The sequence below is a fragment of the Lacerta agilis genome, chromosome 1, assembly GCF_009819535.1.
Source record: "Lacerta agilis isolate rLacAgi1 chromosome 1, rLacAgi1.pri, whole genome shotgun sequence".
In the NCBI taxonomy this organism is placed as follows: Eukaryota; Metazoa; Chordata; class Lepidosauria; order Squamata; family Lacertidae; genus Lacerta; species Lacerta agilis.
This window is the reverse complement of record NC_046312.1, coordinates 78,518,744-78,544,892: the sequence shown is the minus strand read 5'-3', so window position 1 is coordinate 78,544,892 and position 26,149 is coordinate 78,518,744. Positions and strand designations below refer to the sequence as shown.

At 42.8% G+C, this 26,149-nt stretch overlaps 1 protein-coding gene across 6 annotated transcripts in view; it reads right to left on the bottom strand.

The window, feature by feature from the left end:
• SYT7 (synaptotagmin 7) overlaps positions 1–26,149 on the bottom strand; it is a 212,876-nt gene that overhangs the window by 73,573 nt on the left and 113,154 nt on the right. For all 6 annotated transcript variants that reach the window (XM_033157118.1, XM_033157075.1, XM_033157083.1 and 3 more), the window contains exons 2-3: positions 23,847–23,950; positions 1,220–1,299 (exon numbers count right to left, since the gene is read on the bottom strand). In XM_033157118.1, the coding sequence (XP_033013009.1) occupies positions 1,220–1,299; positions 23,847–23,950 (184 nt within the window). The remainder of the gene's footprint in view (positions 1–1,219; positions 1,300–23,846; positions 23,951–26,149) is intronic.

Sequence of the window (26,149 nt, the reverse complement as noted above, 5' to 3'; positions counted from 1 at the left end):
CCTGAGACTAAGCTCTAGAGAAGGAAAATATTGATGGTTTGCTTTTCCATTCAGGAGATTTATCATGTGCCCAGAAACAGAAGAAAGGCTAAACTCTTATTTTGACTGGTATATATCAAGTGTGGATGGTTATATATAAGGCAGAACTGCAGTTTGGTACTGATCTCTTGGGTAGTCTGAATCTGTTGACATCACATGTGTAGGGAAGGAGAGAGTCTGAAATGTGTTGAAATACAGGGTGTGCCCAGGGGAAATGTCAAAGAAGCAGGTAAAATAGTAAATGTGGGGGTGGGGGAGGCTTGCAGAAATGTAATAGGGATAGAATTGCTTTTTGAGGGATAGCACTTGGAGTTTTGAGCCTTGGGATGCGGAGGTGTGACTACAGGTGTCAGGTTACTATAGTGAGAGGGTAAGAGCAATATAAGGAGGACAGCCTTATTTTTGTAGGGCAAAGTTTCAGGGTAATGAAAGAAGTGGTGCTACTCTGATGAATATTGGGACAAGAAATATTTACAGGTGTGTCAAGAGCATTTTGGACTACTGTCTGGTTGGAAAACATAAAGATATATGCACAAGAGTCGGGTATTTACAAAATAATAATAATACAGGAACAATTACACAAACTGAAGCAATACCAGGAGCCGCATGTGTACAACACATTCACAGTGGTGCAGTAGCAGCTGGTGTGGTGGTACTGTGAAGCTGCCCTCCCAACACTGGCACCACTGCAACTCATCAGGAGAGGTCTGGGGAGAGACAGAGGGGAGGAGAGCTTGGGGCTGCGTGGACACACCAGTAGTGCAGCCCTGACCTCACCATCACTCAGCATAGCTGTCAACCCTCCCAGCTATTCCCCACTGCTATAATAAGGGAATTTCCCGCAAAAAAAGGGGAAAGGTTGATAGCTATGTCACTCAGTCTCACCTCAGTCCTGACCAGGTACGCTGCAGAGATATCAGTGTTGGGAGGGTAGCCATGCTCTACTACACTGGATGCTACTGCAGTGGTGTGATATATATATATGTTTAGGACTAGTGGAGGAGACACGTGCTTAGGACTACTGCGGTGAGGGCAAATGCAGGTGCCCAGCATTTCAGTTACAGGGTTGCCTGAAGGCAAAACAGCCAACACCCCCCCCCAATGAATATCTCCATTGTGCAGTGACTGTGATCCAAGCACCTCCAATCCATTCACTCCTTTAATTCCTCCTGGGACTTACTTAATGGCTTTCTTTTCACTGCGACCTCGGCTGGAATCTGGAGTTCCCACCGTCTCCAAGGAGTTTTTATAGCGTTTGCCCTGAAATGAAAGGAAAAAGAGAAGGTGAGGATAAGGGTTTATCTGGTAGGAGGAAGGGCTTTGCTTCTGAAAGGAGAACAGGGAGAGATCTAGGTAGGTCCCTTCCCCCTTTTGCACACTTGCAGTGGCACTGTATGTGATTAGTGTTCGGAAACACAAAAAGCCAGCTTTGTCCAGTAGACCCTTTGAAAGTAGAAAATTTGCATAAGTGGACTGTAATTTGGGGGTGACCTCCATAGAAGTTTTTGGTAAGAGAAAATGCTCTGCTGCCCCCTGCACAGAGAAGCTAGTCACAGTGAACTAATATCTCTGCTACAGCTAAGGTTGAAAACAGAGTATTGTATAAAGATGGTTTTACTTAGTGCTATAATTCAAAATGCATTTCCTCCTTGTAGATAAAATCTATCAGCAGCTAAGGAAGCATTTACCAAGTCAAACCAGGAGTGCTAAAATCTTAAAAACAAAATTGCATCTATCTGATGAGAACAAAAGACAAAGGAAATCTGTACTAGAAATACAAAAACTTATTCGGCCTTGTCAATGATCAACAAATTCCAAACATGATAGCACCACGGACAGATCCTATGAGGTGATCCCCAATGACAGCTTCATGCATCACAAAAATGCCCTGGACATGATGCCAGATTTAGTAGATCCACCCTGGACATGATGCCAGATTTAGTAGATCCACAGTTGATGAAGAATGGACTTAACCAGAGGGAAAGGTACAAGACTGGTAATTTTAGGGGGTTTTGTATAGCAAACTCAGTCACCCACCATTTAATCCTCATTTTTTAAAGTGTTTACAGAAGTGATATGTCATGAATTGACCTGGAAGTCAAAGCCCCTGCTTTAAAAAAATAGTAATAATCAAAACAGTTTTGTTGAATTACACTGATTATTTAGCAGCATGAGAAAATATTGTTACCTTAGAATTCCTATGACAATATATAACATGTACAATATAAAATGCAAAGGGCAGGAGACAAAAAGAAACTGCAGAGTGATCTGGTTACACTGTTTAACTCAGGACTCATCCACACACTTGTGGATTCCCAATCACGGCTCCGACAAGTACTTTTTTGGTCCCACTGCTTTGCCTGGGAAAATCCACTGCTTACTGCTGAATTGGAACAGACGTCAACTGAGTTTTCTGCAGCTATGGGAACAAACTGAAATGAAATCTCCCTTGCAAGTATTTGAAAATAGCTGAGAAGCTGCAGTCCAAGGTTCTTAGATTACCCTTGCAAGGACTTAGATTACCCTTGTGGTTGCTTCAAACTCTACAGATCTATGATACAGTATATAAAGTATATCAAATATGATATTTGCATTTGCATGCTTTTAATAGTTGTCATTCACATGCAACGCTAAGCCAAACCAGTTATGAAGCAGGTTAGTGCACATAAAAACTTGGCTGCTTTGTTCCTCCCTCACAACTGTGTGCACTACCAGGAGACTATGATTTAGCTTAGTGTTATGTGTGAAGCGACACTCAAGCTTTGTCTTCCCCAAATAAACCATGAGTTGTAAGCCAATAAAAAAACCTTGGTTACAGCTTGTGGCTTGTTTGGAGCAAGACAAACCACTAGCCTAACACACAACACTAAGTCACATCATGGCTTAGTTCTTGGTGGTGCAACAGCAGCAGAATTGGGGAAGGAGAAGTAGACACAATTTTCTAACTACACACCAGTATGCTGATTGCTTCACACTAAGCCGCAGTTTAGCTTAGTGTTATGTGCAAACCCAGCCATAGTCATTATCTACTCTGGTATTTCATTTGATATTATTTTAGTAATAATAATAATAATGGGGCCTCCTGCTGCTGCCGTGCCGCCACCACGTGATTTCTGTTCTCATCGTGAAGCAAAGTTCTTAACCCGAGGTACTATTTCTGGGTTAGCGGAGTCTGTAACCTGAAGCGTCTGTAACCCGAGGTACCACTGTAATTTTTATGCAATAAAATTGAATTGGATTAGAGGGGAGAAGATAACGAGAAGCTTCCCAAACTCCATTTTCATTATTGTCAGCTAGAGATCTGAAACACCAGATCTGACAACTCACAACTACATTCAATTCCAGTGTACTTTGCCTTGAGAAAAAACTATAGAGTTTCCTGCATTGTGCATTGAAGCATCAAAAATATAATGGCAAGGCAACAGCTAGGTCCCTGGCATTAGGTAATGTAAGGCTATATTGAGGGATCAAAGTTTGGCTTCAGTGGAGATGACTAATCATAGTTCACACTGAAGTCAATGGGAACTGTTGAATGCCTTTCACATCCAAAGATCAGGGCACTGCAATTTAATTAACTGCCCCCTAGAAGGAACATGTTCTCTTAATATTTTATTGTTGCAACTTCCTCCAAACCCTGTTGGGTATTTCTAACCACACACTTTCCTTCAGCATAGGGTTCCTGTAAAGTGATATTTATTAGCTGAGGGGCATAATCAGAGGCTCCAGGCTGATCAAAGTGTTCTTTTGTACAAGTGCTTTGCAAAAACTAAAATAAAAATTGAACATTACCGGTATCTTAGCAATTGGTTCACTGGCATTGACACATTCTTTATAGAGATCTGGATGTTGACTGGGCAATTGTGAAAGCATTTGTCACTTTCTTAAACAAAATAAACTTCTTTCTTGTTCATTGTTGCTGATGTGAATAGAAAAACATGTTGAATGATATGCTCAGATTCACATCAGGAGTCCATAGCTTTATTATTCTAATTCTGTCATATGTCAGTATGACCCATATTTTTCTTTTGTTTTTAAGGTTTAATTTTCAATTGGATTAGTAATACTGCTAGAAAGTTCAGGAGTGGCCAAATCGCAAGCCAGAGATCCCCCCCCACCCCTGGTGCTGCTGAACTGGAAAAGGAAGCAGCAGCAGTAGTGCCTTCTCTCACCTGTCTTGTCTCAGGCCTTTCATCTGCCTCACCTTTGACTGCAGGTGAGAAACCAGTAAAAGGACTGGGTGAAAATGGGAGGGAAAAATCACTGTTGCCTGGTCTCTAATTCAGTGACAATTCATGTCCTGCTTATGTGCTTAGAATCACAGAACTGTAGAGCTGGAAGGGACCACAAGGGTCATCTAGTCCAACCCCCTGAAAGGCAGGAATCTTTTGCCCAATGTGGGGCTCAAACCCACAACCCTAAAATTAAGAGTCTCATGCTCTACCAACTGAGTTTCCCACAGATATCCAGCTGGCCACTGTGAGAACAGGTTACTGGCCTGATACAACATAATTCTTATGTTAATTTTAAAGGCATGGGGAAGTCTCTAGCTTAGAAACTGGCAGCCACAAAACTACCGGTATATGCCTTTTTTCCATTTCATTTTACACCTCCTAAGCAAGCAGACTTTACTATGGGAGTTTACTAGTTTGCATTCGCTCTGCAAGGTCCCTCTACTTTGGGGGTCTTGAAACTAGGTAGGGTTTGGTACTTCTCCATGCTCTTCAAGGTGAACAAAATTCAGCCTTGAAGGCCTACCTTGCCTCCCCTTCATCACAGTCCCAGCAGAGGAGAAACAGCCAGGCCATTTTAGCATTAACTGAACTCTAATTAATTAAGTTCACAGTAACAAAACAAAAAACAAAAAAAACCCCACGTCATAAGATAATGAAGTGAGCATTTTGTTCCTAATTGGGTCTCGATAATAAGGCCGCTTGGTTGTGATTTCTGATGGCAGTCTCAATGTGCTTCATGATTCTAGGGCAGGCAAGAGACAATTAATGCTAATTAGTGAACAATTAGCAAATGAAAACACAGGTGTAGAAGGGAGACAATTTTTGTGCTACTCTTGGTGCAAGTCTGCTGGTGCAGCATAACCCAAAAGGCCTCAGGCATGGAAGTAGTGCATCCTTCTTCCTTAGATTGTGGATTAGATGTGAAAGGGCAATGATTACAACCACAAAGGGCAACAGTACCAACCACAGATGTCGGTGCTGCAGCAAAATTAAATTAGGGACTACAGGAGGGAATAATATAAAACAGGCTGAGGGGGGAAATGATTTGAATAGCATAAGGCTGGTGAGGTAGTGTGGGGAGACAACATTCCATTGAGAGTTGGAATGAAGTGCTGGGAATCAGAGGCCAATTGAAAATCAGATGTCAAGAATGAGCTGTGTTCACGCTGAGAGAAGGAGTCCAAAAGTGCTGGGAGGTCTAACTCAGTAATTCCATTTGAAACAACACAACTAATTACCTAGGAAAACCCACTTTCTAAGAGTCATGGACTTCATGCAGACTGAAGGTGTAAATAGGTGAATAAACCATATTTCTTAAAGCATCACACTCTCTGCCGTGTCTTCCATTATCCAAGGGGGACACAGACCCTGTGTGTGTGTGCCTGGGACCCCATGGTACGGTTGCCATATTTCAAGCACTGAAAATCTGGACAGAAAAGTTTTTGAGTTGTTGTTTTTTTGGCAAAGTTGTTGGGCTGCCATATTTGGGTGATGTATGGAAACCCTACCCATGGGCTTTTGTAGGCACCTTCCTTTTGTAATGATATGTTAATTATAATCTAGGCATTGGGTTTGAAACTGAACTTCTGTACAACTCTCCTTTAAAAAAAGGCTGTCTAAAAAATATTTTTTCTTTAAAAAAATAATGTCCCAGATTTTTTTTTACCTTCCTTGACAAACATATTTTTGCTCTCTAAATGTTGTGTGATTTAATAGGTATTTAAATAATGGGAAGTAGTTAACACTTGTTTTCCTGTCCCCAAAGAGATGGAAAATCTTAAATATTTTTGAAAGAATCTAATAAACTTGGGGATCAGAGGGTAAAGAGATTCTGAGGCAAGGCTGACAACTTAAAGTTGTTGCTTGTTGCTTAGACAGGCTGAAGTCACAGCCCTGATCACAGTCCATCTAACAGAAATGAGGTGTTTCAAGGAGTCTAGGGTACTAGAATAAATGTAACAGAAGATTTCTCAAATCGGCTATGTATGAACACTGCTGTCCTCTGGATATCTGAGAAGATCCAGAGTTCCATATGGGATGCATTCATATGATTATGCAGTCAATGAAATCCATGCACAGTGTGGCAGGATCTGTAGAGATTTCAAGATTCAGAGATGGGCTTCTAGGATGGGCCTTGAATGATTTATAACAATAAAGAACAGACCATAGTGCAGTCATTATGTCCAGCTGCAGTTCAGGGCACTTTGGGCTGGGCTGCTGGGCTGTTGTTTTTAACTGAAAGGTGTTATGAAATATGAGTTTCCATTGGGAGAGAAAGTGGGGTATAACATGAACAAATGGATGAAATGAAACATTCTTAGATTTGAGAAGACCATGCACTGTAATGGAAATGCTACTGGAGTTATTTAACTGCCTCAACCACCTGCTAAAGTCAAAGTACCAGTATTTGGATTCTGCAATGACATAGCAAATGAGCAATGGAGTAGATTTTAAGTTTCAGTTTCCAAAATGGTCACATTCAGAGAAACTGTAATCATTGTCCATAACAACCTACAAAGCATGTAAACAAAGCTTTGTCTCAGTTGACTCCGGATATAAAACTGTTTTGCAAAAACTCCCTGCACTGCCCACATGTCCATGGGCAGAACTTGTTCTGAAATTCAGACAATGTTTCAATAACTATGGCTCTGCAACAGAAAAAAAATAACAGATGTTCAAAGGAAAATTTGAGTAACACAATTGGCTCCTTACCTTGTTTACCGTTGGTCATGTCCTTTTTGAACATTAGCAATTGATGTTCTTTCCTCCAGCAGAAAAAAGCAAAACCCGGGGGGGGGGGGTTGATATCCAGTGGTGTACATACATCCACCAATAGAATGGACAGTGTTTGCAGAACAGATTCCCTCTCCCTCCTGCAGCACCCTACATGCTCCCAAACCTGTTACAGAAGACTAGGGGACCCGCAGAAGCAGATGCAGGTGTGAAGGGCCTGCTAGGGGTGGAGAGGAAGGAAAAGTCTTTTAAGTAAGCAGAAATCTGCTGGCACCTAGAAGCTCTAATGTGAGGAAGTGGCCAAAACTAACCAAATGAATGTCAGTAGGGACAAATGTAAGGTTCTACACTTAGGCAGGAGAACCAGCTGGACAAATGAAAGATGGGGGACACCTGGATTGCCAGTAGTACAGTGGAAAGGATCTTGGGGTCTTAGTGGACCACAACCTTAACATGAGTCAACAGTGTGATGCAGCAGCAAAAAAAAAGTGTGAGTATAGTTGTTTCTCAATAAACTACATGGAATGCATAGGAAGTTGCCTATAGATCATTGGTCCATTCAGATAAGTTTCTCACAGCCCTACCCAGAGATTCCGGAGATTTAGCTGAGAGTTTATGCATGCAGAGCAGATTTTTCTGCCTCTGAGCTACAGCCCTACCCCAAAGTAAGAAAGTGGTAGTATAAACACTCATAGAATTGGGATGTGCATGGATCTGCACCATCTGGAAACCTTCCTTACTGACATCAATATTGATTTCATATTAGATGGGGAGTTGGCCAGGAAGTTTTTTAAAAATGTGTATTTTCAAGGCTGTGCCAAATATATCATGTTTTTCCACTAACAATTTTGGCAGTCTATAACTATTTAATTACTAAGCCTTCAGTTGTTTTTTTTCAGCAGTTTCCTTGAATTTGTGTTTGTTCACAGTGAGGGCAATTCATCCAAGGCAGCGAAGAATTCACTTTATTTGCCCCCTCAGTGGCATTCTGCTTGTGTGTCATGATGCCACAACGTTCACTTAGTGGTCTGTGCTTGGCTAGGATCTTCCAAGGAAATAATGTGGGAAGAAGCCCAAACTAGGGTGGGGAATGGCAACCAAGCTGCAGGAGGTTACAGAAACAAATGACAATGATAGAAAAGTGAATAATCACATAATACTAGAACTCCTGGACAAAAATCCAACAAAGCTGAATGTTGGAAGGTTTAGGAAAGATAAAAGAAAGTACTTATTCACTCGGCGCACAGGTAAACTTGCTCCCATGGGAAGCAGTGATGGCCCCACCTGACTTGGAAGGCTTTAAAAGAGGATTGGACAAATTCATGGAGGATAAGGTTATCAATGGCTAGAAGACACAATGGCTACGTTCTGCCTCCATGGTCAAAGTCAGTAATACTTCTGGATATCAGTTGCTGGGAACCACAGGAGGTGAGAGGGCTCTTGTGCTCAAGTCCTGCTTGCCAGTTTTCCACAGGCATCTGTTTGGCCACTTTGAGAACAGGATGTTGAACCAGATCTTATGTTTTGTAATCTCCTGATGATGGTGCAACCTCCTGAGTAGTATTAAGATCATTTTGTTTTAGGAGAAGCAGTGTCTTTCATAGAAATGCCCACGCCTACGCCCATGATAAAGACTTGAAACAGGCAAAGTAATCATACTTCTTTCACTGCAGTTCAGAACAACAGTCCACACATTTCTGCAAATCAAAAGAACAGTACAATCCTATAACAAGAAGCAAATTCCATTGAGTTCAGTGGGACATACTTACTCCCAGTTATATGACTGCAGCCTAAACTGGCAGGGATTATCACCTTTCCCTCGATACAAAAAACCAGCCCATATAGTGTTAAAAAACTGAAGTATCCCTACAATAGAAGTGCATCCTCAAGGGAGGATGTCTGTACTGCGTGCAACAAATGTATAATAGCAGTAGCCCATCTGTTGTGGAAAAAAGAAGTCTGGATAAGTTGTGTCTCTGCAAGTGTATGTGTGCAGGCATGTCCAACAGGTAGATTGTGATCTACCGGTAGATCACTGGACATCTGCGATAGATCACTGGTAGATCATTGGCTCCCCCCAAAGAAGCTGAACAATTGTAGGTCACCTAAAAAACCCCCAACATTTTACCTCCTCCCTGAAAAAGCTCAACAACTTTGACCTGAACCCCCCAAAAGGGGGTAGATCACTGCCAGTTTTTAACTCTGAGTAGATCCCAGTCTCTTGGGAGTTGGCCACCCCTGTGCTAGGGAATAAAAGCAGGCAGGACTAGGGGACCATCCATGTAAGGCAGGATAAGAAGGGTGAACAGAGGACAAGTTGCAGAAGAAATCTGGGAAGTGCCAGGGCTTCAGAAAAGACAGATGAATGTTTATGCCCTGCAAAAACAAACTGCATGTCTTGTGCAATCTAGTCAACTTCACTGCAAGCATGGAGGATTCAGGGGAAGGCAATGAAAGGGAAAGAATCCCTTTGGTCCTCTGGGCTGACTCAGTCTCCTTTAGACATGCTGATTCAAAATACAAACACATACTAACTACTCTTAACAATGGAGGTCTCTTGCAGACTCTCTCCAATTGGGTCAGTAACCCAGCTACTGTATATGGTACTCTCAGGCCAGCATGACTCAGGAAGCAAAGAAGCGCAACAGCTATTATGGGCTACACTCAGCAATTCCCCAAGCAGAAAAGACCTGTGTTAGTCACCAATAGACAACATAATCATCTGGGAATTTCTCTAGCATGCAATTGATTGAAATGAATGGGGCTCCCCAGAATGTGCTTATGTCATGGAAATCCCACAGCAACTGAAAGTACAGCTTTGAAAACCCTCCCATTCCCTTTCCTTGCCACACTTTGCCCCCCTTTAAAATAACCCCCGCCTCTCTTCTGCAGTTTCCACATCCTTGATATGTGCCATATATTATTAAGTAGAGTTCTTCTTGGTTATGTGTATGGAGTGGGTAGCTGAAATGCAAAACTTGCCACAGGGTGGCAGGGATCTTCCAGCTGCTCTATGAGTTACAACTTCCTCTTATTCACAATGCTTCCCAAGCTACTCCCTTTCTTGTTGACTGAGTCCCTGACAATTTTAATTTTCCTCTCCATAATGCTGCACTAGAAGAATATTTTGCATTTAAGGAGGACTTGAGAGGGATATTGGCAACATGTAATATTAACAATCACCACATTTCCTTAGAAGCATTTGGGGAAGGGCTTTAGCACAAAGTCTCCTGAAGATCCAAATATGCAGCATCTGTCAGATTTATGCACTTGTTTACTCACAGGATAGCTAGGAGAGTATGGAGTGGATCTTCTAGTATGGATTGAGAAAATGCAGCCAGGATGATCTATCTTCAGGCAGTATTTCAGGCACCCAGGTCTGTGAAAGTACTTGCTGCTGGGACTCAGGGAGCTTGTCACATGCTGTCAGTTGTTCCCTCTTACAGTATTTAAATTTTTTAATGGCAGTCCATAAAGAAACTCTCTCTCACACACACCGTGCACACACACAAAATGTGTTTCCTAAATGTCTTTACTCCCATGTCCACAAAAGCTCTTGCTACTGTAAATGGGAATGCAGGTGGTTTTCAGGCATGCTCTGTAGTCAAATTTGGACTGTGCTATATGGAAGGAAAGAACCTGCAGTCTCACCTGAGAAATAAACTGCAGTTAAACAGGCAGACACTGCTGAGAATACCGGTCCCTCTGTCCCCAGTCTGTCTAGGAAGCCACTGGTGCTGAAGACAAGAGTATGAGCAAGATGGAAGCTGACTAAGGACAAGCTGCTCATGATTCATCTACATTTTGGCAGAAGGTGAGAGGGTTTCACCTTCTTGGGTTTGGTTCTAAATTTAGCTTGATGGAAGAACATAATCACTCATTAAAATTCCATGCTGCCTGCACTCTTATCGTGTGTGCATACCAATGGGCTGCAGTGCCTGCAACCTTCCTTCTGCTTCAGCCATCTCTAGACCCCACTGGGAGGCTCCAAACAGGTGACATATGTGCCAGCTGCTGGATTTAATTCTCTCATTTCAGAAGAGATCCTGTGGTGCTTGGGAAGAGATGTGGCCCTGACTTAAAAGATAAGGAACAGAATGGAAATAGGAATGGGGAAGTGGATAGTGGGAGCTCATCCACAGAGAAACCTACCTTGGATATGAACTTCCTACCTCCTAGCATGACTAAAGGCTTCAGCCAAGCTTAGTATGCTTCCTTAGTTCAAAAAAAGTTTTCAGAAGATCACCAAATTTTCATTTGGCAACTGCTTCATGGAAACCTCTAAAGTTTCTGCTCAAATTTTTCATACCCTCCAGATTTTCCTGGAACTGACCAAGAAGATTGCATAAAACCCCAATAAATGAAGACAGGTTTGAATCAAATAATGGTTGAATGTATATTCTACACAATATACTTTTATTATTGACCTTGAATCATGGTTTCTCTTGTTCAAATATCACTTTGTGTATGGCACTCCCATGTATGCGTGCTCAGAAGTACTGAGATCAAAGGGTTTTACTCTGAAGTAAATGTGCATAGGAATGCTGCTTTAGAGAAGACACTACTATCAGCTTCTGCACCTCTCACCATTTGCAAAATAAGGATAATAGAGGGCCACCTTAAAAGTTTATTTAAAAAAAATCAGCAAAGCACTGGACAGTCATCCATGAGATCCTTGATGAATGACAGATAAATTTGGGCTAAATGATATTAATGTCAGGTGGAGCCACAGCTGGTTGAACAACTAAACCCAGCCAGTGCTCATTAATGGCTCTAAGTCAGCTGCCTGGGGGGGGGGAAGACTCAAGTGGAGAACCACAGGGCTCTCTTTTAGGGCCTGTGCTATTCAGCATTGCTATAAATGACTTGAATGAGGGCATAGAGAGGATGCTTATTAAATTTAAAGATGACACACAGCTAGGAGGGATAGCTAACACCATAGAAGACAGAATCAAGATTCAAAATGACTTTGACAGGCTGGAACATTGGGCCGAAACCAACAAGATTAAATTCAACAGAGATAAATGTGAAGTCCTACAATTAGGTCCAAAAATAAAATAAAGATCAAAGGCACAAATATAGGATGGAGGAGACCTTGCTTGAAAGCAGCATATGTGAAAAGGATCCAAATGACTTAGTTTATTACAAGTTGAACATGAGCCAGCAGCACGACGTGGCTGCTAAAAATGTCCATGCATTCTTAGGTTGCATTGAAGAAGCAAAGGGAGGAATTCAACGCCACACTATTATGACCATTCCATCAGCACAAGCATTTCAGTTTGTCAGAGGTAACAGTCTCTGCTCTCCTTCCCCCACGTGCAGTTTTTTTGGGTCTCCCCCAACCACCTAGAGATGATTTGGGGGGGAGCACAGGGGGCAAGGAGAGGGTTGAAGCCCCAAGGCACTAGTGGGACACATTGCACTAGCTCCTGCTAGCACAGCTGCTTAACAGAACCCAGCCTGTAGTGTCCACATCATGAGAAGCAATAGTTCCACTCTATTTTGTGCTGGTCAGGCCACATCTGGAACATTGTGTCCAATTCTGAGCACCATACAGTTGTACCTTGGTTCTTGAACGCCCTGGAACTCGGAGGTGAAGAACACTGACAAATTGGAGCCTCTCCTGAGGAGTATAGCTAAGACTTTGAGGGGGTTTGGAAATGAGGTTCTATGGTGAATGTTTGAGAGAGCAGAGCAAAACAGGGGCTTCTGTCAGAAGTGCTACAGTTGTATTCTGCACTGAGCAGGAAGTTGGGCTAGATGTCTTTGAAGGTGCCTCCCTAGTCAATAATTCTATGATAGGCTGAGATAATGTATCATGACTTGAGTGAGAACAGTGGGAGCAAGAGATGTTGTGCAGCACACTTACACTGAAAACGTTTTGTTGCATGGCATTCTATGTCAGAAACACAGTTATGCATAATCAACATTTGCTACTGGGGTCTGGGATGCAATTGCCTCCTTTCCCTGTATCCCTCCCCTCACCAAAGTTGCAAAGCTGCCAGTGTGCCTAGAAAACTTCACACAGAGACTCAGAGATTGTTGTGAAACAGCAGCACAGGGCAAGCACACATATATTTTCTTTTGTACTGTAATTCTGTTCATGCCTCCCACAATCCTGGAGAGCTCCCCACCTTCTTATATTTCCTCCTTGTCTTCCCTTGAATAGCACACATACAGTGGAAGAAAAGCAAAATAAATCATTAGATAAGCCATTTGGTGGTGGGTAGCTAAGCAGGAATTTAGGAAAATCAAATGATTCTACACAAAAGGGTGTGAGAATGTAAGGGATTGTGCACCTCCTACAGAAACCTCACACGTTCTCACGCATCTACCGGTAGCAAGACTGGCTTTCACTGAAGAAATCTGTATGCAAACCTGCTCTCCCCAAAGCCACACAAAAAGCCTACAAGATTATCCTTCTCTAGTTGGTTCACGCAGATCCAGCTGACCACCCTGAAGAGCCACATGCTGCTTTTGCAGCTCAGCCACACCTTCAGTGTGGTTTGTTTGTTTGTTGCATTTATATGCCACCTTTTCCTCCAAGGAGCTCAAATAGTGTACATGGCTCTCCTCATCCCCATTTTTTCCTCACAACAACCCTGTGAAGTAGGTTAGGCTGAGAGATGGAGCCTGGCCCAAGGTCACCCAGTGAGCTTCATGGCTGAGTGGAGATTTGAACCCTGGCCTTCCAGGTCATAGTCCAATGCTCTAACCATTACACCACACTAGCTAGTGCAGTTGATGTGTGTTTAGACTTGGACTGGAGGTAGGCAGGTTCAACTCCTCACTAAGCTGCGAAACTCATTAGGTGACTTTGGGCTAGCCACTAGCTCTGAAACTAACCTACCTCTGAGGGTTATTGCAGTGGTGGACCCTGGCACCTCAAATTTCAGGAGTAACCTGTGCGACACCAAAATCTGGTTCCCCCTGCCTTCCGCTGGATGTCATAGTTGCGGTGCCCCAGAAGCTCTGCACCTGGTGCAACCAAACTGGCCATGCTTCCCAAGATCCACCTTGGGTTGTTGTGAGAATAAGAAGTGGGGCCAGGGGCCAGATACACTGCTTTGAGCTCCTTAGAGGAAAGACAGGATAAAAATGTATAGTGGTACCTCTGGTTAAGAACTTAATTCGTTCTGGAGGTCTGTTCTTAACCTGAAACTGTTCTTAACCTGAAGCACCACTTTAGCTAATGGGGCCTCCCACTGCTGCTGCGCCGCCAGAGCACAATTTCTGTTCTTATCCTGAAGCAAAGTTCTTAACCTGAAGTGTTATTTCTGGGTTAGCAGAGTATGTAACCTGAAGTGTATGTAACCTGACGTACCACTGTAATGAGTTAATTAATAAACTACCCACACTCTCCACAAACCAAAATGGAAAACCATGGCAGGACAGAAACAGCAGAAGCACTCTCTTAGCAAGAATGAAGTTACCCAAGTCAATTCTGGGGAAGATGGCTGCCTTGTAGCTCCACTACCTGTCAAGAAAGTCATTCAGCCAGCCAGCATCTATTCCCCCCCCCCCCAGCCACTTATCCCTATCTACTCCATCTGGCGGAAGCAAAGGAGCGGGTGTCTTTCCTGTCACCATGAGGGCTTTTTTGTGTGTGCCCCCCCCCCCGGTGTGCCAGTCACTGGAATGAATCTGAACTAGGCAAAGCTGTCGTCTGTTTATCTCTGATCAGCGAAATCTTCAATTCATCTTGCTCACTCTGAGAAAGCCAGTTTTATTAATTTGGCTCCCAGATGAGCATCTTTACTTATTAATGGGGCGACATTGCTGTTTAACTCATGAACGTATTCCACACACACAACCTCCCATCTTCTGTAAGGCACTGGCAAAGTAAGCAGCCTGAATCAGGGGAGCTGGACCTCGTTTCTCCTGAGGGAGTGAGATAGTTGCCAGATATAAGCTGGCTAGCAGCCCCAATATAGACAAGAGGGAGAGTGGGGAACGGTGTCAAGAAAGCAAGCGACTGGCGGTGCGTGGCAAGTTTCCAAGCAGGGCAGATGAAATGTTGCTAATGCTTGCATTAAGATGCAAGATACTGTTTCAAATTAAATACCAGCTATATTTATTTATCCTAATTATTACTGATCCTGGTTCAACATGTGTTATATTCCTGTGCTCAGGGAGAAGGAAACCACAGTTTTATTTTTATCAATGCGTTTTCAGTGTTGATAACGGTAAGGGGGGGGGGGAATTTGCCATCTTTGGAACACTTGACCCAGTTTTGAATCCCTAGATGAGCCAAGAGAGGTTTCTTTTTGAGAGAAAACAAGCCACAGCACGATGCTGAATGCCAGGCATGTGGGGTGTCTGGAGCAGCTAAAGGATTTTTCATCTGATTATTTTTAAAAATTGAATGTTATTCTTAGCTCCACAGTAGTCATGCCAGTTCTGATCCAATGCCAGTACTGTAATGGATGGGGTTTAACTTTACTGCAGTGGTAGGTAGGATAGCTTTGCTGTGGGGGTGGGGGGTGGGGGGTGGGGTGGAGGGGAGATGATATTTACTTTTAAAAATCAGGACATATTTGTGCTCTAGTGCTGCAGAGGTTGAGTACATCGCCTTGACAGAACTTGGTAAAAGAATGAAACAATAATTTAAAAAGCAGAAGGGTACAGAATTGCTACAGGGAGGGATTCTGTAAAGCAGCTGCATAGTGTTTTTCAGTAGCATGATATCTATTGAGGCATGCTATTACTATAACTGTTTTCTTCAGATGTGTGCCTATATGTATGGTAGAGACTACAATTCATGCAAAATTGCAGATTTCCATTCACTAAATGCATGTTTGAAACTACTTAACAGAGGCTGTTGAGAAATATGATGGATGTGGGTGGCATGTGGGATGTGCACTCAGTTCTCCTGGAGAGAGAGAAAGATAACCATGTTTGCATATGCAATTCATTTAAATATATGCAAATATTTAATTGGATCCATCACACTCTCTCTTCTTCTCCTTTCAAACCTGACCAGGTCTCTTTTTCTTAGGGTTGTGCTCTTTTCTTTCCTTCTTTCTTGGCGATCTCACCACAAAATCTCATATTCCCTTTCCCTCATTACCCACAAGAATCCACTACTGCTCTCTTGCAGAAATGAAACTCTGACTTCAGCCTGTCCCCTAGCGTTGCCTCAAAGTCACCCACTTTCTTCAGATTCTTGCCCAAAAAGCTTTCCAAAAGTTCACAAAATCACCACCCAAAACCTCTGGCAACCTCCCTTCTCTTTCTAAAACAAGTGGCTCAAGCCAGCATGCATTTTCCTTCTGATGCCACCTTTGTTCCGTTGGTCACATTCCCCCCCTCTCACTGTTTCAGCCAATCTCCTCCCTCCACCCACTCTCACTTTCTCTTACCAATTTTAATGCAGCTTAGTTTTTCTATGTGTTTTCACACTTGATTTCAGAACCAATAGCTTGAATTACTAGGTTTAACTTTTTTACTAGTTTTAAACTCTGATTCACATCAAGTTTGCTAATATACTACCCCAGAGGTTTTCAACCTTTCTGAGTCCACAGCTCCCTTGACCAACTACATTCTTTCTGCAGCACCCCAGTGGGATTCAGGAGCCCAGTTATGTCACCCCTTCCTTGCAGAGCTGGCGGCCTCTCACCCTTTTTCAAACGCCCTCCCTTGTGGAGTGTTTCTTCAGCCTCCTCTCCTTGAGAGTCTTCCAGGCAGCCGCTGCTGCTGCCCCTGGTCTCTGAGCTACAACACACACACCCCGCCCCAAAGAGAGATGCCTCCTCACACTGCCCCACAAGGGCCTGGGACTTGTCTGTCCATTCCCAACAACAAGGGCTGGTGGATTGGCTGGCTGGGATCCCTCTCCTGCTTGCTTGCTTACTCCAAGGCCACCTCAGTTCCTGGCAACCTGCACACCCTGACCAGTCCCAGAGGCACCATTCACCTCGGGAGCTTGTAGCCATGGCTGCTGCAACAAACAGCTGCACAAGCCTTTGGGAAGCAGACCCGCAAGAAAGTATCAGAGGAGGGAGGTAAAGAAAGAGGGACAGAGGCCAGTGTTGCCTGCAGCACCCCTGGCCATCATTCAAGGCACCCCAGTGTGCCACAGCAAACTGGCTGAAAACCACTGCACTACCCATTTGAGACAATAAAATTCCTTGAGATTTATCCTTCTTGTCCTTGACTAGGGTTGCTATATGTCTGGAATTTCCCGGACATAGCCAGAATACAGCAGTCAGAAACAGTATCAGAGCGGAAATCGCTTAAAAATCTGCATAGCAAGCCATGTTGCACCTCCCCCTTTTTTTTAGATTTTGTGCCCAGATTTTCACTTTTTGAAATATGGCAAACCTAGACTATACCAACCCCTGGGGTGCCAAATTATGAGGTGCATTTATGTTCAAGGTCAAAAGATCCTCAAGCGGGTGTCAGAACTGCAGGCTTGTATGAAAACAACACATTCTGTAACAATACTGGTGTTTGTGTGTTGGGAAAAGGAATGTGAGACAGTGTGTTGACTCTTGTTAGGAGTAGCAGCTGGGCTGGGGCAGGAGAATGAAAATACTGGTTTGGTGAAATAGTAAGCTCTGGCTTAAAGGGCAAAGCCTCATTCATCGCTCAGGGGCGAAACTAGGCTTTATTTCACCTGGGTCAAAGACCCAGTTTGGCACCTCCTCCACATGCATTTGCGAACACACACACACATACACACACACACACACACACACACACACACACACACAGTTGGGTCAATGACACCCCTCTAGAGGCTTCATCTGGGGCAAAAAACCTGGCTAGCCCCCCTCTCCCTCCCCCTGCTACAGCTCTGCATCACTAATATACAGTATGTCTCACCGTTTTAAAACAAAATACACTGATGACACGGTGACCTCAGGAAAGCACAGGAGTCATGGTGGCAGGGGTTGGGGGAGAAATTCTATTATATGCTGCAAATTCATGGCCCTTTTTGGAGCATGGCAGGCTCATTATGTCTTTTAAGAACCCAGGAACAGGGACAATGGGGCTACATGCATGTAATCAGAGGGTTCCTAGCATGAACAATGGTAGTTGCAGGGCAGGGAGCATGGCTGGTTGGGTGGGGGGGTTAGAGTTAACCTGGTCCTAAGTCATAAAAGTGTACTTCAAATGCATATTGAAAGAAGTAAGCAATACAGCAATAGGTTGAAAATACTTAAGATCAAAAGAAACATCTATTTTTATAGTAAAAAGGGGGGAATGTTGCCAAAATATAACAATGGCAGTAACAAATAATAATAATAATAATAATAATAATAATAATAATAATAATAATAATAATATTACCCAAACCATTATTCCCCCCTTCCTCCCCTAGGATCTTCACTTGTACACAGATTATTTTGAAAACTTATTTTCATGCTGCACCAACATTTCCAGCAAAACATTCAATTATCACATCTCCTAACAAGCTAAATAATAAAAGTTGAACCAACCATGAAGAAGCGTCACTCAGCAAGAGTCTCTCACTGGCTAAAACATCTTCATTCACTGACAGGATTCACGATCAGCAAACACTTTCTCAGACAGAAAGCAAACATCATCAGCTGTTACAAACCCTGGATGCTTGCAAAGAACCCTTATTTTACCTCTCTCTGGACAACTCTTATACTTTTCTCCCCCCCCCCCTTGTGCATGCAAAACCCAAACAATGGCCAAAACTGGGGCATGCAACAAGACAAGGACCCCAAGCACACCAGCAAATCTACAGCAGAATGGCTGGAAAAGAAAATAATCAAGGTGTTCAATGGCCCAGTCAAAGTCCAGACCTCAACGCAATTGAAATGCTGTGTGGTATCTTAAAGAGAGCTGTGCATAAACAAATGCCAACAAACCTCGATGAATTGAAGTAACATTGTAAAGAAGAGTGGGCCAAAATTCCTCCACAACAATGTGAGAGACTGATAAAGTCCTACACAGAAAACAAGTACTTCAAGTTATTGCTGCTACTGAATCATAAAGTGTACTTAGTTTTTCACACATGGCTTTTCCATTTTGGCTTTATTTCTGTTGAGCAAATCATGACACGATGCAATATGTCATGTGTTGCTGTTCATCTGAGGTTGTATTTACCCAATTTTAAGACCTTCTAAGGAACAGATGATTGTTATTATGTCTTCATATGTAAAACCACAGAATTTGAAGAGGGTGCACTTTCTTTCCCCCATGTCTGTAGGCCTTGAACAACAATCCTTCTGGATGCTGCACCACATGTCAAGTCCAAGGAAGTGGACTATATGTGTTTGTTTGAATGCAAGTCAACTCGCTTTCAATTTCTTATTGTATACAGCATTATATTGTGTTGCATATTGAATTTCTTATTGCATTTTGTACTTTGCATTTTTATTGTCCTGCAAATTGCTTCAGGACTTCTTTTGGGTCTGTGAAGTGATATATAAATATAATAAACAGCTAGCTAAATTAATCAGCTTTGAATGATACTGGATCTTTGCTCCACTTGCTGAAGTATCAAAAGAGACACTACAGCTGTTGATATTTTTTGCTTTTTCACAGATAATCTTGCCTATATAGAATCTGGACTGTTAGGTTGTGGGTGGACACAGCAGACGATACAGCGATTTCCAAACAGCTCTTGTTTATTCTCAGGCTGGAACAGAAGTGAGCTGAAGGCCTCAGCAGCCTGCTTATATAGAACTCAGCTACAAAGCAACAGTAACAACTTTCCGCAGTTAACCAATCCCTGAACGTCACTTTACAATCCTTCTTTTGCATATGCGGACCTGAGTGAAAACTGCAGCAGAATGAACTATATACACCCCCCTAGTGGCCTAGGGTGAGAACTTCAATACATAACATGGACAATCCTACTACCCACCTTTTCCCTTCTCTCTCACGTTACTTGTTAACACATTATGCTGCATTCAGTCCAACTGGTCTCTCTAACAAGCAGAAAACACCTCATGTTTCACAGCAGTGTTAAAGTGGCTATTCATGCTAGGATTAGTTAATTGCTGCAATTTCTGGCATTGCATTGGTCTGCAGAGTTCTTTCCCCCTCAGGTAAATTTTGTGGCACACAGTTGTACTGATGCATGAAAGTGGGTGTTCTGCAAAGTGTATTAATATTACTGTACTATTACTGTTTAACATTTAAATAGTGTCAACAGTGCCTACAGAATAAGCTCATTGTGAGTTTTTGATTCCGTATGCCTGCCTCACTTCGTATGTTGTTTTTTGTGTGTGACAGTAACTGATACATCCCTAACAAGTACCCCCCCCCCCCCACACACAAGTTAGGAAAACAATGGCTGCTACTAAATAAGAGATTTTTTTTGCTAACAGATACCTAGCTATGTGCTTTTTAGGGACATTAGACTCTCCCTTATATCATTTGTCCACCTAATCCAGTATTTTCTGCTTTTCAGAAGTGACCCAGATTGAATATTGACCCACCCCTCCTGTTTCTATGCACCTGGATGCATGCTGGCTTAAACCAGCTTCTGCCAACCTGGTGCCCTCCACGTATTTTTTTTACTAAAACCCCCAGCAGCTCAAGCCAGCATCACCACTGGCCAGGAATTATGGGAGCTGTGGTCCAAAACATCTGGACAGCCCCAGGTTGGAGAAGGCTGATTCAAATACGCCTCACCATCATGTTTGGCCCAGAGTCTCCACATTGATGAAACAATTGCTTCCATGTGGAAGACCTACAGTTCCTCCGAGAAGAAAACAAGGAAGCGTTTCTCTGCTGATGGTAAAACAATAGGTTCACACTTCAAGTCTTCATGTACCTATCATTAGGTGACACAGATAGCAACAAAAATATCGTGCCAAAATAATAAATGACATATTCACAAGTGTCTCTCCCCCCCACCCCCAAATATGAAATCAGTGCTAAGGACATACTTCAATTTAAAGGCAGAATAGAAAGGAACCCACCCCAGATTTCGGAAGCCAGGTCCCATTTGCACTCTTTATGTGCTGAGATCTTGGTCAGTGAATGCTGGGGAAGCCATGTGTATTTCCTGATGCCTTATTCTATTGAAGGCCACTGGCTTTAAAACAGACAAGCAGGGGGAGACAAACTGAAGTGGAACATTAAAGTGATGGCTGGAAGTTGTGATCAAAACCTTAGGTCATGGAGACCTGAGAGGCACAAGTATTTTTCCAGATGAGCTGCCATGTAGTATTGCAGGGATAGGCAACCTAACGCCCGTGGGCCAAATGCGGCCCTATCGCCTTCTCAATCCGGCCCATGGACAGTCTAGGAATCAGCGTGTTTTCAAATGAGTAGAATGTGTCCTTTCATTTAAAATGCATCTCTGGGTTATTTGTGGGGCATAGGAATTCGTTATCCCCCCCCCAAAAAAATATAGTCCAGCAAGCCACATGGGCTGAGGGACGGTGGACCGGTGCATGGCTGAAAAAGGTTGCTGACCCCTGACCTATTGCATGAGCTGAGAAGAAGGAGCGGGGATGAAGGGAGAAGGAAAAGAAGAGCTGGTTAAAGAATACATGGGGCTTTTCAGTGACGTAGATGCCATGCACCAGATCAGTCTGCCCGTTGCTCAGTGAGCTACCAAATAGAGCAACTGTATGCATATATTACTTCACTGGGCTATATTCAATCCATGCTTTATTTTGACAGCAGGCATGGAAATTAGTCAAAGATTTTGCAGTCACAAAAAGATCCAGGCCCCTAGTTAATGGTGCCAGTCTCTAGCTTCCATCTGTTATGCTTTTGCTTATCTATCCTGTCTGTGTAGCAGTAAATTTAAATCTCACAAACATCCAGGTCTTGCAAAGACTTGTTTGCAAACATGGGTTTCTGAAAAGGTACAAACTTCTCACCTTTTATTGATGATCTTGATCTTTGCTGCTTTTCTTCCTTCACTAGCATTGAAGTGGAGCTTTTATGTTGGGACTTGAGAGAGACCAAGCTGCTACAGATGGATTATTTAGAAGATGAGTGAATGTCTGCCACAACCAGGGAGCCGGTGTGGTGTAGCAGATAAAGGGCTGGATTTAGACTGGAGAAATAGGGGCTTACATTCTCACAGATCTCGAAGCTGTCAATTCAAAATCATCTTGGTCCTGAGTCTATGGAGTTGAATGTGCTATGTTCTCAGGATCAGAGTGGTTTGGGTGGCAGGACTGCCTGCTGTGGGTGGACAGGCCTTGAAATGGTTGTTTGTGCTTGTTTATTTGTTGCAATTGATGGGAGTGATTTTGTTTTGCTGCACACTGATATTGTGTTGTCATTATCTTGTAATGCTACATACAAATTAGATTCTTTCATTTTGTTGGTTAGAATTATAGTTTGAATTGCTGTAAGCTGGCAATGTGAATTTTATTGTTGGTTGGAATTATAGTTTGAATTGCTGTAAGCTGGCAATGTGAATTTTATTGTCTATTTTGTGATTCCTATGGCTTGTAATTTGCCTTGAGTACAGTAATGTAGAAAGGCGGTACACAAATATTAAAAAATCATAGCATTTGTACACAAGTACCTTAAAAATAAATAAGCCAGCATGCATCACATTCTAAACTTATTGGCTGAGAGTGATAAGCTTACTGTTTTGGGATACTGCTTCCCCCTGCTTTTTAATTAAAAATAAATTAGATTAGACATGCCTTCCGATTTTCTTGGCTGTTTTAACAATGCCTCAGGTCTTACAAAAATGTTACATTTATGAAAAATTTAAAAACTGTTAATAAAATGAACTATATAAAATAAAAAGAAAGTTTTGTGAAAAGGTTCGTTATTCGACAGATAACTACTCCCACACTGGGATGGCGGCCTCTAAGGCATTCAAAAAAGGTCACAAAATTGCATGAGGTTAGAGGGAGAGGAACTGAACCATTCATGTTGCAAGATGGAACTTTCCACTATCTTTTTAAAGGCTGGGTGAAAAGAACTGTTACTTCTCAATGTACAGAATAGTCTGATTTAAGTGCATGAAAAATTTAAAAAATGTAGCAGAATAATTTTGAGAGAAGACAACTGGACTCCCTGCACAATTAAGGGTAACCGAATCATATATCTACAGGGATTGCCTGGAAAGGAGCTGCCAGCCACTGTGCCGGTGTGCCCTGTAAGGCATGGAAGAGAGTAGTCCAGTTTCCTTGCATAGAACTATTCATGTGTATACAGCACTCACAGTTTCAAACCAGAGTGGGACTGTGCTTTTTGCTCCAGCTCCATATTGCTGCACAAGCTCTGCTTCCAACAATCATGCATTAAGAGCAGCTGTCTGCAAGAGAAGCCCTGTGAGAGCAGCAGGGGACCCCGCACGAATGAGGGCCCTGAACATATGAAGCCCTAATGTAAAACTTCTCATCTGTATGTGCTGAAATGCCCTCTTCTGCATAGGTATTAGGTATTAAAAGTGCAGAAGAGGAAACATGTCCTCTTTTGCATCTGACCACCTCATCTCCTTTACATTTCATATTTGAGGTTCAGCAATAATCTACTTTTCTCTGCCTTCCACCTGTTTCCCCCCCTCCCCATTTCATACTTGCCCGTTTCCAGTCCTTCATTTACTTGGTTTGGTTTCTCCCTACATATAGCTTCTGATCCGTTAATTACTGTTGTTGGAACAGAGCTACAGTCCCACGTTAATTGCTGGTGTTATGCCCCAAGCATTTAGCAGGGACTGGGGGCACCGTATAAGTACCATTATTATTATCAACCAGCATTGCAATTAAACTCCTGCTTGACTCTCACCCCCTAGAAGCATGCTTTTTGCATCCTATTCCAGCCAGAGGGACCCTGAAGCTTTCAAACAGCTGGCTTGCCCAGAGGGGGGGAAAGTATTTCCACCTGTTTTGTTTCCCTTTTCAACATACCCAAAGGCACACGGTTATGACTTACCAGTTTGCGCTGACACCACTGGCAGATCCCACACAGGACAATGGTAACACTAAGGCTGATGGTGATGATGGCTGAGACCAGAAGGACATCACGAGAAGGTGCCCCTGAGAAGAGAAACCCACAGGTTAGCTGTACAAGTGCCTCCAATAAAAGGAAAAAGCTGATGGGATTATTAACAGTTTTGTGGCGATATGAACTGGCTTGCTGAGACTCAGGGGCCTTATTAGGGGGTGACCCAAGGAGGCTAAGCTCTGTTTCTTTTCTTTTCTTTAGTTTCTGCTATTCTTCCCCTTTTAAAACCTCTTTTTTGTTTTGCTTGCATGGCAGCTGGTATGATGCAAAGCACAGTGCTGGGATGACCTCAGTCATTTACCATTTTAATTTGCTCAGAGACCTACACTGTATTTGTACACATACATGAGCATATACAAATTTGGGTCACGGGCCTGTTCCCTGAGTTTTAAATACACAGCAGAGTTGAGGCTCTTGGTTTCCTTGGTACTGCACGTTCCCCTAGCTTCCCTTGCAGGTCTTTTCCCTCCTGGCCTGGGAGGGTGGGGCGCTGATTGACTCCAGCTACAAAAGGCTGAGGCTGCTAAAGAGGCCAGAGACCCTCTTGGCTGCCTCTTAGTACAGGCCCAGGTCATCAAACCTGAGCATCCACAGCTGCCAGCTGCCACCATTGGCAGGACTGGCAGCAACGGCAGCAGATATGTTTGATGCTTACGATAATATTTTACTCTCTTGTTAATTATGCTGTTTTAAATGTGGATTTTATCTTTGACTTCCTTAAACAATGTTTTCTTCTGGAATGTCTAAGACAACATTTTTTGTTAATTTTGCTGCATTAAATGTGCATTCTTTAGCTGACCTCCTTTGTAGTGTTTTATTTTGAAATCTTTAAGATAATATTTTAGTTTCCTGTTGACCTTATTCAGCAATGCTTTATTCTGGATTGTTTTATTTGATGTTTTAATGTGAGATTTCCCCCCTTAAAAATATAAAGTGGTATAGAAATGAAATGAACGGCCACAACTCCTGCCTATTCTTCTACCCTTTTACCTTGGTTTCTCCCCTAATAAACCTAAACCATCCATGTCTTGGTTTGCCCCATAGTGAAAGGTGAAAGAAAGATAGGGCCCAGTTCACCAAATCCTCCAACTCTAGAAAAAGTGTTGGGAAGAAAAGAAACAAGTACTATCAATTCTTGACAGTTTCAATGGCAGGCTAGACCACAGGCAGACAGATCATACCAATACTTCCAGTTCTGCTGTCTCAGCTGGTAATAAAGGGATTCAGCAGCTGTCCCTAACTTTTACAGGGCAAGTCTTATTGCACAGCATCACAGAACCATAGAACATAATTAGTGTGCTTTATGGTTTCATAACGCTCCAGCTGCATGACTCTCCATAGAACAATTATCACAGCACCAGAATGTTGCCTATTTTTTGAAATTATTCCAGCAATTGTTGAGAGCTATTCTCATCACAGCCAGACAAAATGAAGCAAACAAAAACAGACTGTAGTGAATTTAAATCTGTGGTTTATGATATGTTAGGCATCTAAAATCAGTGGCCATTTTGTCAGGAACATCTAATGCTTTTAATAATATACCGGGTAGGTCCTTTAGAGCTAAAGGGAACTGATTCTAATTCAGAAATGGAGGACAACATCAACAGCAGAAACAAGTGTGAAGAGGACCTCAACAAGTGCTAGGAAACAGTGTGTCATAAGGAGATTCTGTAACACAAAATGTCTCAACTTAAAACCCTTCTTCTGAGGCAATGTTGGGTTTTTCCTATCACCTAGAGCAGTGGTTCTCAAAGGGTGTGTCAAAAGAAGATGGCAAGTGTGTCAAAAGAAGATGGCAAGTGTGGTGGGCAGATTCAAGGACAACCAAAGAAAGAGTTAAACATTTCACTGTAGTACAGGAGGTGACCATTTTTAGGTGTGTCCAATTGATGCATGATCACTGATATGCGGGTCCTTTTGTACCTGGAAGAGGGCAGAATGGGGGCAGGGCAGGGTGGGGCAGAATGCAATGGGTTGGGGCGACACTAGAAGTGGCCACTGCCTGTATAGTATAGTATCTTACTATCTCTCTAAGCAGGATTTGCTTACCACATTTTCAAGTGAGTGAAGAAATGCACATTAACACCTAAAGAGGAGGTTGACCTATAAGACCATCAAGTTCAGAGTCTTAAATTACCTGGCTGTACCACTGGTGATTGATAGGGTTAGGAATCAATAAAAAAAGGTGAACGGGTGAGATTGGCAGGAGACACACCACTTATTTAGTCAGC